This window comes from Grampus griseus, assembly GCF_964374135.1.
Source record: "Grampus griseus genome assembly, chromosome: 12".
In the NCBI taxonomy this organism is placed as follows: domain Eukaryota; kingdom Metazoa; phylum Chordata; class Mammalia; order Artiodactyla; family Delphinidae; genus Grampus; species Grampus griseus.
Genome location: NC_139006.1, coordinates 23,547,526 through 23,561,389, shown reverse-complemented (window position 1 = coordinate 23,561,389; position 13,864 = coordinate 23,547,526). Strand labels below are relative to the sequence as shown.

At 46.5% G+C, this 13,864-nt stretch overlaps 1 protein-coding gene across 1 annotated transcript in view; it reads right to left on the bottom strand.

Annotated features, from left to right (window-relative positions):
* LIMK2 (LIM domain kinase 2) overlaps positions 1–13,231 on the bottom strand; it is a 55,864-nt gene extending 42,633 nt beyond the window's left edge. Inside the window, exons 1-2 of the mRNA XM_082668103.1 lie at positions 13,108–13,231; positions 579–678 (exon numbers count right to left, since the gene is read on the bottom strand). Of these exons, the coding sequence (XP_082524229.1) occupies positions 579–678; positions 13,108–13,123 (116 nt within the window). The 5' untranslated portion in view covers positions 13,124–13,231. The remainder of the gene's footprint in view (positions 1–578; positions 679–13,107) is intronic.
* Between the last annotated feature and the right edge of the window lie 633 nt (positions 13,232–13,864).

The following is a 13,864-nucleotide window of genomic DNA, read 5'->3' as shown; positions in this document are numbered from 1 at the left end:
GACTTCATTCAATTTCAACAAGTCTGTGACAGAGATGATTAACACCTTTATTTTCCTGATGAGGAAACAGAGTCTCAGAGAAGAGGAACAAATCTGACATTAAAGTCTGTTATTTTCAAGAAACCGAGCTGCCTCCGAACAATAATCTAAGAGCTATAATAAAGTTAATAACAAAAAGCAGGAAACTAGGGAGGCATCCCGTGGTTAAGAAGAGCTGGCTCTGCCAGCTGCACTACAAACAACCCTTGAGGCAACCGTGTAATCAGCAGAGCAGGCGTGGGAAAGTCGCTCTTTCTCGGGCTTGGTCTCCTCACCTATAAAGTGAGGGTGCTGGGACACCCCGGAAAGGTCTCCTCCCATCCCAAACCCCCCACCTCTAGCTGCACCCGGCCCATGTGTGGCTCTTCCACTTTCACCTGGTGTTTGCTCACATGCCCTTCCTGGGCATATCCCTTTGCTCCCTGAGCTCCCCCAAAATGGAAACTCTCTAGTAGGAAGCTTGTTTTGTATTTTCCAGAAGATGAAATAGTGCCTGGCCTGCAGCGCACTGGCAAAGACAGGGGTGTGGACCCACTTACCGGAAGCAGGAGCTGTGCCAGGCTTCGCTGACAGTCCTGTACAGCCTCTGGTTCAGAGCGACATGGTCTCCACAGCCCCGACACCTCCAGGCATCTTCACCTGCACACAAAACCAAGGGGCTCAGAGGCCAAAGAAGCAGGGGTGCAGGGATGGGATTCCTACCATGTAGAAGACGACCAAGTTAACGGACTCTCATGAGTCCTGAAAGGGCTGGGCGATGCTCTGCTGGATGCACAGTTCCCTCCTCCACAAGATCCCTGGGGAGCGCTCATCCAGTTGTTCATCTCCCCACCACAGGGAATTCCTGGCCTCAAAAGTAGCCTCATTTTTAAAAATGAGACTTTTAAAAAAACGGTTCTGGTTGTTCCTTTTTCTACTGAAACAAAACCTGCCTTCTCCTTTCCTTCAGCCCATGCTTATAGTTCTGAGTAGATGAAATGAACAAAGTCTCTTTATTTTCGGGTCAGCCTTTCCTACAATGGTCCCCAGCAAGCACCCAGAAATTTCTCCTCTCTAGGTTACACGTGTTGCTGCCTTTCCCTACTCTTCAACAGCCCTGGTTGTGCAGATTTTCCGTCACCCCAATGGTTCCATCATTCATTCAACCAACATCATGGGTCCTCTTGTTGGACCCATGGGTCCAAGCTCTACATTGGAGACTGTTGGATAAATTACCCCTGCTCCTCAAAGAGGAAATCCACTGGAAAAGAAACATTCTTCCATATTGTACTCTTTCATTAAGATGTTATTTCAGGGGTAGAAGCAAAGTGCTATCTTAGTTCAGAGAAAGAAATTACAAGGGTAGAAGGGAAAGAACAAACATTTAATCCCTCCTATATGCCAAGAACTGTGCTAGATGCTTTCACAGACCCAATCTCATTTAATTCTCAAAACAATCCTGTGAGACAGGTATTATTATATTCATTTAACGGATAAGAGAACTGAAGCTTGGGGCCGGGGGTGAAAGGCCAAGCGGCAGAGTTAGCATCCCAACTCAGGTCTGCCCCATTCTAAAGCCTGTGCTCTTTCTAGTTCCTGCCCATTCCACTCAGGGGAGCCAGGATAGTCTTTGCAGGGGAAGCTGAGCCTTGAAAGATGGGCAAGATTTACTACAGGCTGAAAAAGTATGGGGAAGAGCTGTGTAGGCTGAGAGATTAGCATGGGCAGTAGCACAGAGTCAGTCCACATCCCTCCAAAAGGGACAGAGCACAATACTCCTGGTGTGGCTCAGATGTTAACTTGTTGAAATAAAAGGGCAGCTGAGATCAAGTTGTGGTACCTGACTCAGCCCTAGAAAGCGGGACAAGGTTGTTACAAGACTCCCTTGTGCGCCCCGTGTGTGTGGCTTTGTTCTCTCTGGGTAACTCCAGACTGCCACAGGCACAGTGACAGTCACCGGACCCTGTTTTACAGGCACAGGGGCCATGAATAGACAATGCACGGCTTCGGGCACTTCAGGATTGCTTGGCGGCATTCTGGGGCAGCCAGGGCACAGACAGCTGTCCTCATAGCCCAGAGGAGAGTTAAATGAGCTGGCAGAAGGCTTTAAAGCCCGACCCACCTGCTCCTCTCCCATACATGTATCACCTCCTGGATCTAAACTTCCTAGACTCTCAAGAGGGAGGGGCCTTTGTGGTTTTGGGTGGTAGTGGTTGGACAGTGCACCATCAACCTCACAAACTCCAAGGCAGAAAAGTCTGAGACACTCATTCAAACTGGTTTATGGGTGAGACACTGAATTAGTGAGGTTTTTTTTTAATATTATTATTATTTTTACATATTTATTGGAGTATAATTGCTTTACAATGTTGTGTTAGTTTCTGCTGTATAACAAAGTGAATCAGCTACACATATACATATATCCCCATATCCCCTCCCTCTTGCGCCTCCCTCCCACTCTCCCTATCCCACCCCTCTAGGTGGTCACAAAGCACCGAGCTGATCTCCCTGTGCTATGCAGCTACTTCTCACTAGCTATCTATTTTACATTTGGTAGTGTATATATGTGAATGTTACTCTCTCACTTCATCCCAGCTTACCCTCCCCGTGTCCTCAAGTCCATTCTCTATGTCTGCATCTTTATTCCTGTCCTGCCCCTAGGTTCATCAGAACCATTTTTTTAGATTCCATATATGTGTGTTAGTGTGCGGTATTTGTTTTTCTCTTTCTGACTTACTTCACTATGTATGACAGACTCTAGGTCCATCTCCCTCACTACAAATAACTCAATTTCGTTTCTTTTTATGGCTAATATTCCACTGTATATATGTGCCACATCTTCTTTATCCATTCACCTGTCGATGGACACTTAGGTTGCTTTCATGTCCTGGCTGTTGTAAATAGTACTGCAGTCAACACTGTGGTGGCACGTGTCTCTTTCTGAATTATGGTTTTCTCAGGGTATATGCCCAGTAGTAGGATTGCTGGGTCATATGGTAGTTCTGTTTTTAGTTTTTTAAAGGAAACTCCATACTGTTTTCCATAGTGGCTGTATCAATTTACATTCCCACCAACAGTGCAAGAGGGTTCCCTTTAGTGAGAGGGTTTTTAATGAACACAGATATCCAAATGAATCTTCCAAATTCTGGAAGTACCAGAGTTTGGGAACTCTTACATGAAAGGGCTTTCAGGCTGCCACCAGCAAATCTCATTATTTTAAGCCACACCTTGTTTCTTGCTTTTACTTTTTAACCAGCAAGGAATAGTCTCTGACCCGACCACCCACTTACTCAACAATTCAACATCTTGGCTCTGAGTGACCTCTGGTTGTTTCCAAAATTCAAAAAGAATCAGGACTTTCCACTGTGAAGATATTCGAGATAACTTGTTATGGCCACACCCTCCAGAGCCTGCCCTGCCCTCCAGTCTTTTTTTTTTTAATATAAATTTATTTATTTTATTTATTTATTTTTGGCTGCGTTGGGTCTCTGTTGATGCGCAAAGGCTTTCGCTAGTTGCGGCGAGTGAGGGGCTACTCTTCGTTGCGGTGTGTGGGCTTCTCATTGGAGTGGCTTCTCTTGTTGCAGAGCGCAGGCTCTGGGTGCCTGTGTGCCAGTAGCTGTGGCACGTGGGCTCAGTAGTTGTGGCCTGCGGGCCCTAGAGCACAGGCTCAGTAGTTGTGGCACACGGGCTTAGCTGCTCCGCAGCATGTGGGATCTTCCCAGACCAGGGCTCAAACCCATGTCCCCTGCATTGGCAGGTGGATTCTTAACCACTGCGCCACCAGAGAAGTCCCCCTCCGGTCTTGAGAAACTCAACACCATTCAACACTTACGTAACATGTGCTCTGTGCTAGGCACTAGGGGCACAAAAATCAAGACCCTCTACTCCCTCCTCTCATAGCCACCTGGTTCCGCCTTTGAAATGTCCCTCCAATCCTTCTCTGTCCTTCAGCACTGCCCGAGTTCAGGTGTTTGGCTTCTTTTCCTGGTGTGCTGCACAGTCTTAGCTGGCTCACCCAGACTCCCCAATGTCTACAGAACTCAACTGTTGACTCCACCCCATCCCACCTCTCAGAAGACAGTCTCCACCACCACTCCCTTCTCCACTGGCTCCTTCCAACTGTCATTTAAATAAATTCAAGTCTTTCCCATTAAAAAAAAAAAAAAACCTGGACCTCACTTTCTCCTCTAGCTACCACCCTTGCTTCCCCATGTCACAGCCACACATATTAAAAAGTTGTCTAACAGGGAATTCCCTGGCGGTCCAGTGGTAAGGACTCTGCACTTTTACTGCAAGGGCGCGGGTTCAATCCCTGGTCAGGGGACTAAGACCCTGCAAGACATGCGGCGCAGCAAAAAAAAAAAAAAAAAAAAGTTGTCTAATAAAAAACAAACTTATGGCTACCAAAGGAGAAAAGGCAGGGAGGGATAAATTAGGAGTTTGGGATTAACAGATACACACTACTATATATAAAACAGATAAACAACAGGAGCTACTGTACAGCGTGGGGAACTATATTCAATATCCTGTAATAAAACACAATGGAAAAGAATATGAAGAATATATACATATATAACTGAATCACTTTGTTGTATACCAGAAACTGATACATTGTATATCAACTATACTTCAATTAAAAAAAAAAAAGTTGTCTACACATCACTGCCTTCATTTCTTCACTTCCTATTTACTGCCCAATCCACTGCAGTTTGACTTCCACCCCCACCATTTCTCTGAAACTGTCTCACCAAGGTCAACAGTGACCGCTTATTGCTAAATTCAATGGACACGCTTCAGTCATTCTTTTAGCAAGTATTTACTGCATGCCAACTATGTGTCTAACACCATGCTCGGGAAAGAGCAGCAAACAAGAGAGAGATTAAACATACAGCAGATATTAAACAATAACATAATTATTTTCATTATAATTGGGGCAAGTGGTAGGAAGAAGATATCAAGTTCATAACTAAGCAAATGGGGCTGGGTAGGGCAAACAAGAACATATTCCTTAAGGAAGTAATTTCCAAGCTGAGCTCTAAAGGATGAATAGAAATTAACCAGGCAAAAGGAGGAGGAAAGGGTAACACTGGAGACTGGGATGGCGGGGAGATCTGTGTAAAGGTCCTGAGGCAGGAACACAAACTCCTCACTCATCACTAAAGCTGGCTCTTGTTAGCTCCTAAGGACTAGGGAACTAAGACCAGTCCCTGGCCTACTACAGTCCCTCAAGAAACATTTATTGAAAGAAGGGATAGGGGCTTCCCTGGTGGCGCAGTGGTTGAGAGTCCGCCTGCCGATGCAGGGGACATGGGTTCGTTCCCCGGTCCGGGAAGATCCCACATGCCGCGGAGCGGCTGGGCCCGTGAGCCATGGCCGCTGAGCCTGCGCGTCCGGAGCCTGCGCTCCGCAACGGGAGAGGCCACAGCAGTGAGAGGCCCGCGTACCGCAAAAAAAAAAAAAAGAAAGAAGGGATGGCCCTCCACAAGGTGGCCCCAAAGAACCTTTATCTTTCAACCTCTTGTACAAACGAATGCTCTAGTCACATCTTGATTTATCTTTTATTCCTGCCACACAAATGCATGGTCTTGTATCCTAACATTCACACCTATAGCTACTCTGTGTGTTTAGGATACTTTATTTACCCACCTTTTCCTCCCTTAATCAGACTTCCATCCTTCCTTGATGGTCCCCCAAAGGCAGGAAGTGTTTGTTTCACTTGGTGTATTACCTGTTTTATATCATTTGTTCTATAACTACAGTTCATTATGTTTCTGTCTCCTTTAGTCCCTTCCTCTCTGCACCACCGCCCCCAGCTCTAAGGGGCAAAGACTGCATCTTGATCATCTTCAAATCTCCAGGGCCTAGCATGAAGTGTGGTGCAGAACTGACACTCCTTTGTGTGGCAAATCCAACTGAAAAACTGGACCCAACTCTCAGCTATAAAGGTAATTTCCAAAGATAAGCTCCAATGGTCAGCAGCAATGATTCACCTGGAATGTGTCCTGGCTCCCCCGTGACTACCTCCAGGAAAAGTCACATGTAGACGTACATGCCTCAGTCTGTCACACTGTACCCGAGGGACGCTATTCACGCAGAGCCTTCAGCCTCCCAAACCCAGACTTTCTTCAAAAATACTCTTGGCCTCTTCAGCTCCCTTACACAGCCCTAAAAGTCAATGATCCTAACTCTCTTACAACCTTCATTCTAGGAAATGTAAGAGAAATGTAATAATACAAAGTCTTGGAGATTCTGTGAGGCCTAGTGGAAGACCAATCTAGGGTCCAGTCCGGCTGGGAATGTCTTCCTCTAGGAAAATACCTCATTGTACCAGGCTGTTCACCTCTCCCTCGACTGTGTTTACCTCTCCTATTTGCAGACTTATCAACAGTGGCTACTGATTGTCAGAGTCCAGAAAGGGAGCTTGACTAAGTAAATGTCCCCAGCAGCTTCAAACAATACGGAGCCCTTGTCAGGTGTTTAATAATCAGAAAACCATGCCTTCATGGTTATTACTGGGATTTGTTGCTTTTAGGAAGTGCTAAGTGTGCGATGCAAACAAGGTGAGAATTGTAACCAATGGCCATTACAACATTTCTCACCTTCAGGATCTTTTGAATGCTGGTATAAAATATACTCAGCTTCTATACCCTTCTCTCTCCCAACTTAATAATTGGTGACATGAGCCTCAAACAATCTGTGACTACTGGGGTAGGCACTAGGGTAGCAGGATGGTAAGGCTGGAAGGGCCTTTAAAAATCATCTACTCAAACCTAAGCCTTTCATTTTTCTGAAAGAAAAATGGGCTTGGAGAAGAATTGAGTTGTCTAACCATCAGAAAGCTGGTCCAGAAGGGGCTCAAACCCAAGTTCTGAGACTACCAGACCTGTTGCATTTTTATGATCCTAAGCAGCCTCAGACAAGTTGAGACTTGGAAGGGCTCAGTTATTCCATGGAAGGGCTCAGCCTGGTACCCCAGCTCAGGGCCAGTGAGTTTCCCACAAGACACTAACATTCACCTTAATCTTGGTCTAAGAACTTGGTTTCTGCAAACTAGTCCTTTTCAACTTCAAAGTGGTGAGAAATCCCCAAGCACTGAGAGCTTGTGAGACCATAAAGCCTGGCCTGAACCAACATGCACAGATCCTATCCTTTCACTTGAGAAAAAAAATCGTTGGTGCTTCTCATGTTCCACTAGACTATGAGAACCTGGAACAAAACCCAGCCAATTCAGTGCAGCACAAAACAAGTACGGTAACTGTTGTGCCCCCTGGGAGCTGGCAGGTCAGGTATATAAATCCAACTTGTTCCAGGATAAAGCAGGAAGCAGAGGGGCAGGGCAGCAACTGGTATGGAACAACCAAGAGAGAAGAGATCACATTTGAATGAAGTGACTACCAACAAGATTAACAGTAATGATTAACATTCCTCTAGATATTCTCCCCTGTAACCCAAAGAGTTTTCCTCCTCACTAGCTTATCAAATATTACCAAAGGAGTGTCTAAGGAAGAAAGATTAGATGATTTTTAAAGGCGCTCCTGGACTTCTCTGGACCTTAGATTCTTCCTTCATAAAAGGAGGGATCATGGGCTTCCCTGGTGGCGCAGTGGTTGAGAGTCCGCCTGATGATGCAGGGGACACGGGTTCGTTCCCCGGTCTGGGAAGATCCCACATGCCGCAGAGCGCCTGGGCCCGTGAGCCATGGCCACTGAGCCTGCGCGTCTGGAGCCTGTGCTCCGCAATGGGAGAGGCCACAACAGTGAGAGGCCTACGTACCGCAAAAAAAAAAAAAAAAAAAAAAAAAAGGAGGGATCAAATTACTCCTAACTCTGAGAGTCTGTGACACTAAAACAGGGGCCTCTCATTTTTCAGGTCAAGGCACAGACACAGACATCTCAGAGGTTTTATTCTTGCTGTTATTCTCTTCTGCCTCTCCTTAGTTTATTAGGAAAAATTTGTAAGGGTCAAGCAGAAGAACCGGAGTTAGATCTGGGTTTGAAACCTGGCTCTGTGTCCTTGTGCAAATTATTTAACCTCTCTGAGCCTGACTTTTTTTTTTTTTTTGCATCAGCAGGCAGACTGTCAACCACTGCGCCACCAGGGAAGCCCTGAGCCTGACTATTAATCTTTATTTTTTTTAAGAAAGTAAACAAATAACTTTCTCCCCCAGCTCCTATCAGTAATTTTTAATAACTGAAATATAGTTGACATACATTATGTTAGTTTCAGGTGTACTGCATAGTGATTTGATGTTTGCATACATTATAAAATGATCACCACAAAAAGTCTAGTAACCACCTGTCCCCATACAAAGTTATTACAATATTATTGACCTTATTCCTTATGCTGTATATTATATCCCTGTGGCTTATTTATAACTGGAGGTTTGTACCTCTTAATCCCCTTTACCTATTTCACCCCCTTGTCTCTTAATCTTTAAAAAGAGAATATCACTCACCTTACAGCATTACCAAGAGGATTAAGAGAAATAACATAATATTACCTGAAAATACCTCCCACAGTGCCTGGCACTTAGTTGGCAACTGAATTGTGAGTACCTTTTCTTCTTTCTTTCATGTATATCTAGGGGACTGGCTGGGGAAAACGCTGAGCTATTAAATACATTAGCCTCTAAAATCTGATGGGAATGTTTTCAAAACAAATTCAGCAAATGTCTTCTATGTGTCCATGTGCAAGACAGAGACTAGGCCACAAACTTATGGGGCCCTTAGCGAGTGCTCATGGGTATGAGGGGCAAGGATATGTAAAAAAATAACACATGTCAGAGAGGGACAAACCAGGTACTGGGGGCAAGGCAAGCTTGGTGGAGTAATAAGACACTTGGTAGAGAAACAAACAAGACAGATGGTTCTTGCCACTTTCGGCTTTCAGGCACTCAGGTTCTCACTTCCAACCATAAGTTTACTTAGCTGTGAATGAGTAGGCATTTTCTTATCTAGGGGAAGGCCTACAAAGAATCTCTTTATCAGAGAACTGGTTAACCAATTCATACATTCTCAGATGGCAGTTCTCAACCCATTGTCAATGGCAGGGAAAAAAATTCTTTGAGTCCTTATTATATGCCAGGCAGTGTCCTAAGCACTAGGCAAGCATGAACTAATTGAATATAAAGATTCCATGAAATAAGGACTAGTATCGAAGGACTATTATTGTTCCCATTTTAATGAAAAGGAAACTGAACTGCTCAACTAACAAGTGTTAGAGCTGGGATTAGACCACAGGTCTGCTTACTCCAAAGTCTGTCTTCAACTACATTTTAGACTTTCTTTACTGGAAAAATAAATTACAAGTAGAGAGATCTGACAAAATAGAATCCCAGGATGGACGCTCAAGGTGTACTTTGATAGAACCAAGCAATGGTTTCGTGTTTTAGCTACTGTTGGATGTGAATTAATAGGTAAGAATCTAATTCTTGCTACTGTATAAGGAAACGTCAAGAGTGGGAAAGAATATAGACTTGTAAGAGACTGCTACAGCTCCACACCCTCTCACTGAAATGCCGAAATGATACCTGGGGGTGGGCTCCACCCCTCCCTAGTAGGCCTGAGCCCAAGCCCCCAACCCCAGGTTGCACTGATCAGAGGCCAGCCCTGGGCTGGAAATCAGCATAGTCTCCAGAAGAGGCAGACAACCCACCAGGAATGTGGAAAGCCTAATACTGCCTCTTGAACATGATGCGTTTCTATTCAGCTCTAAAACCTTGTGGTCTTCTTGGACCCTACCTTGCTCCCTCCATCCCATATCCAGAGCCATTCAAGTCACCCAACCCTGCCCATGACATGAGGCATTTTCCTCTGGTCAGTGCCTCCTTCTCCATTCCTATCAGTAACAACCTCAGCTCAGGGTCCATTGTATGTACCCACCTCCAGACTGGTGCTCTTCCTTACCCTTGTCCAATTCATCCTGCCCACCAAAGCCAGATTGATAGCATAAACACAAAATGCCCACATCATGACTCTCCCTGCCTCTAAACGTATGGTCTCTGCTGCAGATCAGAAAAGTCTACAAGCCTGGCATTAAACCCTCTGCAGTCTGGCTTCACTCACCCTCTCAGCCTTATCTTCCACTTCCCACACCTCCCAATCTTTGCCTCCACCACACATATTAATTCACCACCCCTTGTGAAGATCCTGAAACTCACCTGCCTTTGCAATCCTACTCCTACAGTTTTATTCCTTACCCCTTAAACCCCCCTGCCCTTTTTTTTAACCTACCTGAGATCTCTCAAATCTTACCTCTGTCAAGCATTCCCTGACCAAATCTGGTAGCCACCCTGGACACCCTGCTGTTCTTCAAACATGCCAAGCACATTCCTGGCTCAGGGTCTTTGCTCATTCTCTTTTATTCCTTGTCCAGAATGTTCTACCCCCAGATATGCAAATGGCTCACTCCCTTGCTTCATTTCTCTGCTCAGATGTCATCGAAGAGAGGTTCCCCTGACCTCCCACTGCACCTATGCCCTTATCATACTTCATCTCTCTTCAGAGCATTTATCCCTGACATATGATATTCATGTATTTACTTATTGTCTGTCTCTCGCCACCAGAACATACACTCCACGAGGGAAGGGATTTGATCTATTTTGCTCCCTGTTGTATCCCCCAGGGCCTAGAAGTGCTTGGCACACAGCAGGAACTCAATATATACTTGTGGGATAAATGTATGAATAAAGTTCTCCCTCATCTTTGAAATTCCCTTATGTTATCACCTATAGGCCTTATAATAGCTTGCCTTGATTTGTTCATTTTTTCCTCAATTACTCTAAATAGTGAATTTCTCAAAGGCACAAACCACATATTATTCATTTCCACAAATACTGTGTGCCAGACCCTGTATGCCTCAAGGACCCTGAAATATTGGAAAGAGCACTGAACAAGTTCTAGGTTAGACCTGGCTCTACCGCTAGTTGAGTAACCCTAGACAAATCCATTTTTCTCCCTAGTCCTCAGTTTCTTAACATGTAAAACGAGGAGAGTTACATTATCTCTAGCATCTGTTAAAATTTATAACAGGTAACACTTGGCCCAGCCCAGTGCCTTAGACATCACCGGTACTCAGCAAATATTTGATTTCTCTGTTGATTCTTCTGTTACACAGGAATCTGAGTTGTCTCGGAACACAGCTCTGACTGTGTTCAAGAACAAGTAAAAGTTTAAGTCCCGCTTCCTTCTCTGACTCCACGGGCAACCTCATTCTAGTGTTTGTGATTCAGAGAGGATGATGCACCAAATTTGAAGCTAGAAAATATGAACTCTGACCACTGCTATTTTTTTGGCTATGGAACCTTGAACAAGTAATTTCTGAACCTTAGTCTCCTCATCCATAAAAAAGCTGTACTGGCCTTCTCTCAGTCTTCAAAGGCACCACATGCCTTTCTGCCTCAGGGCTTTTTTATGTTCCCTCTGCCTGAAAAGTTCTTCACCCTTTCTTAGCTGGACTAGCTTCTACTTATCCTCAGGGCTCAGCATAAACTTGCTTCATAAAGGAATGTGTTCCCTATCCACTTCCCTTGCCCCTGGTGCAATCTTATGGCACATATCTCAACTGCTTATCTCAGTTATTATGGCATTTATCTCAATTGTCACCTCAATTATTTACTGTACATCGCTAGGGCTGTAAGCACCACAAAGGCCAAGAACTGTGTCGTTTTGCTCATCATTATACTCCTCAGCGCTTGGCTTAGCGTGTGGCCCAGAAGTATCCAACAAATATTCTTATGGAAGAATGTACAAACGAATGCATCTAGAGGCACTGATGCCTCTAGACAGCTTTTTGGTTCACTCAGAGAAAGATCTAATAAACACTATTGCACTCTAAGATCTTTCGCAAGTTTCTGAGAATCAAGGTTCAAGACAGGGAACCTACGTTACTCAAAGGTTAGAAAAAATCATTAGAAATCATTTGAGACAAAGAATTCTGGAAACTAAAAAAAAATAAAATAGGAAGGGACGGAGAATGTCTACCCCTAGCCCTTTTTCTCTAAAAGCCTATTATTAAGAATGAGGAGAAAATCCCATGCTCCCATGGTGAGGAAGTGACCCACTGGTGGCCTGGTTCTTTTATTCAGGATGGAGGAAGTGACTGTCCACAGGCTGAAAGCCAGGAAGCGGGGGCAGATATCCAGGACAGCCTCCCCCCTCCACTATTCCCTCCTGCCAGCTCTAGAAAGCTTCTGGACGCTGACCCTGGTCGACCCAGAGGCTGGGCCACCCACACAGGTGGGTGTTTCCCACAACTTTCTGGGAAACAGAAAGTTCCTGGTACTGGGGGACAGGCAAGGAGGGCAGGAAGCTGCAGGGTGGTGTGAAATGACTGGGAGGGAGGGGACCACAGGCCCAGCCAACCTAACCCTGAAGCTACCCTTCACCCTTAGACACTCTTCCTTCCAGGAGGTGTTTGGCCACATTCCTTTCTGGTCTCAGAGGGGCCATGGGAGGGCCCAGAGCCCCAGGGGCCCTACCTGCCTCAGGAAGAAGCTCCAATCTCTCCCTACCCCCAGTCGTGTCCTAAACCCCAAGGGAGTCCACAATGCCCTACTTCCTGCAAAGAACCCCAAGACCCAGGAGACCGCAGGCACCAAGATACCCTCCAGAAGGCTTGGATCCCGTGGGAAACTCATACTCTCCTCAATTTTCCACAGAAAATCCAGAACACGGGGTAACTCTCCATACCCTCAGAACCTACCCAAACTCTGAGGATGCCGTACTCCCCATATTCCCCCAAACTGTGACTCCAACGGAAACCGGTCCCCTCAGCTTCCTTAGAGTTTTAATTTGAGGACCTGCAGTCTCCAGGTCCACAAAAAAAGGTGCCCCCCCAACATCCCTTCCTCCCAAGGACCTCGACTCGCGGGAAGCCGCCAACCCCGCCTGCCCCACCTCCCCGCGAGCCCTCTATCCCCGCTCCCCACAACCTCCGAGTCTTCGGGGAGCGCTGTGCTCACTCCCCAAATTCTCTCTCTAAGGAGCCGGTACCCACGAGGGTCCACTCAGCCCGAAACCCCCGAGAGGCCGCCAGCTCCCCTCAGGCGCCCCGGGGCCGGGACAGGACGGCGCAGCCCTTCCTTACCCGCCTGCTCGGCCATGGTCCCAGAAGCGCGGAAATGGGGAAGAGGAGGCCGCTACAGCGCCGTCTCCGCTCAGCTCCTGCCGCCGCCTCAGACGCGCGAGGACCTCTGCCCGGGGCGCGAGCGAGATGCGCCGCCTACGGCGCCCGGGGAGGACCAAACCGCACCTGGCACGGGGGCCCGCCCGCCTACGCCCCGCCCAGCCGACGCCAGGCCCCGCCCCTGGGCCTAGCCCCGCCCCCTGGTTCGGGCTCTGCGGCGGCCCTGGTGCCCGCTAGACTCTGCGCCCTCTGTGGGTGCCCGAACTGGTGAGGGTGATTCTGCGCAGGCTGGAGATCTCAACACAGGGGACCCTCTGCCCATTTTACCGATGGGGACAGCTGAGGACCAGAGGGGACAAGTTCGAACCTCAAAATGGCTCAGCTTATTAGGAGATGAGCTGGGATGGGAACGCTGGCTCTTAATCCCCAGTCGAAAGCTCTTTCCAGTAGTGTCTGGAATCAAGAATATGAATATGGAGAAACCAGGTTTACCCACAAATAGCTTTGGGCGGGGGGGTTGAGGGTGGGCTTTTCTTAGAAGCTTCCAGCTCAGAGAAGCCACTTGTCTGTGCCACTATAAGCAAGCTGACACTCAGTGGCAGATCCTTAGCAGGCCAAGTAGGTATATAAATGAACCCCGAACACCAGATCTTCCAATTTTTCAAGATAAGCCAAAAATCCAGGTATTTAGGTGAAATTTCCCTCTTTTAAAAATGTT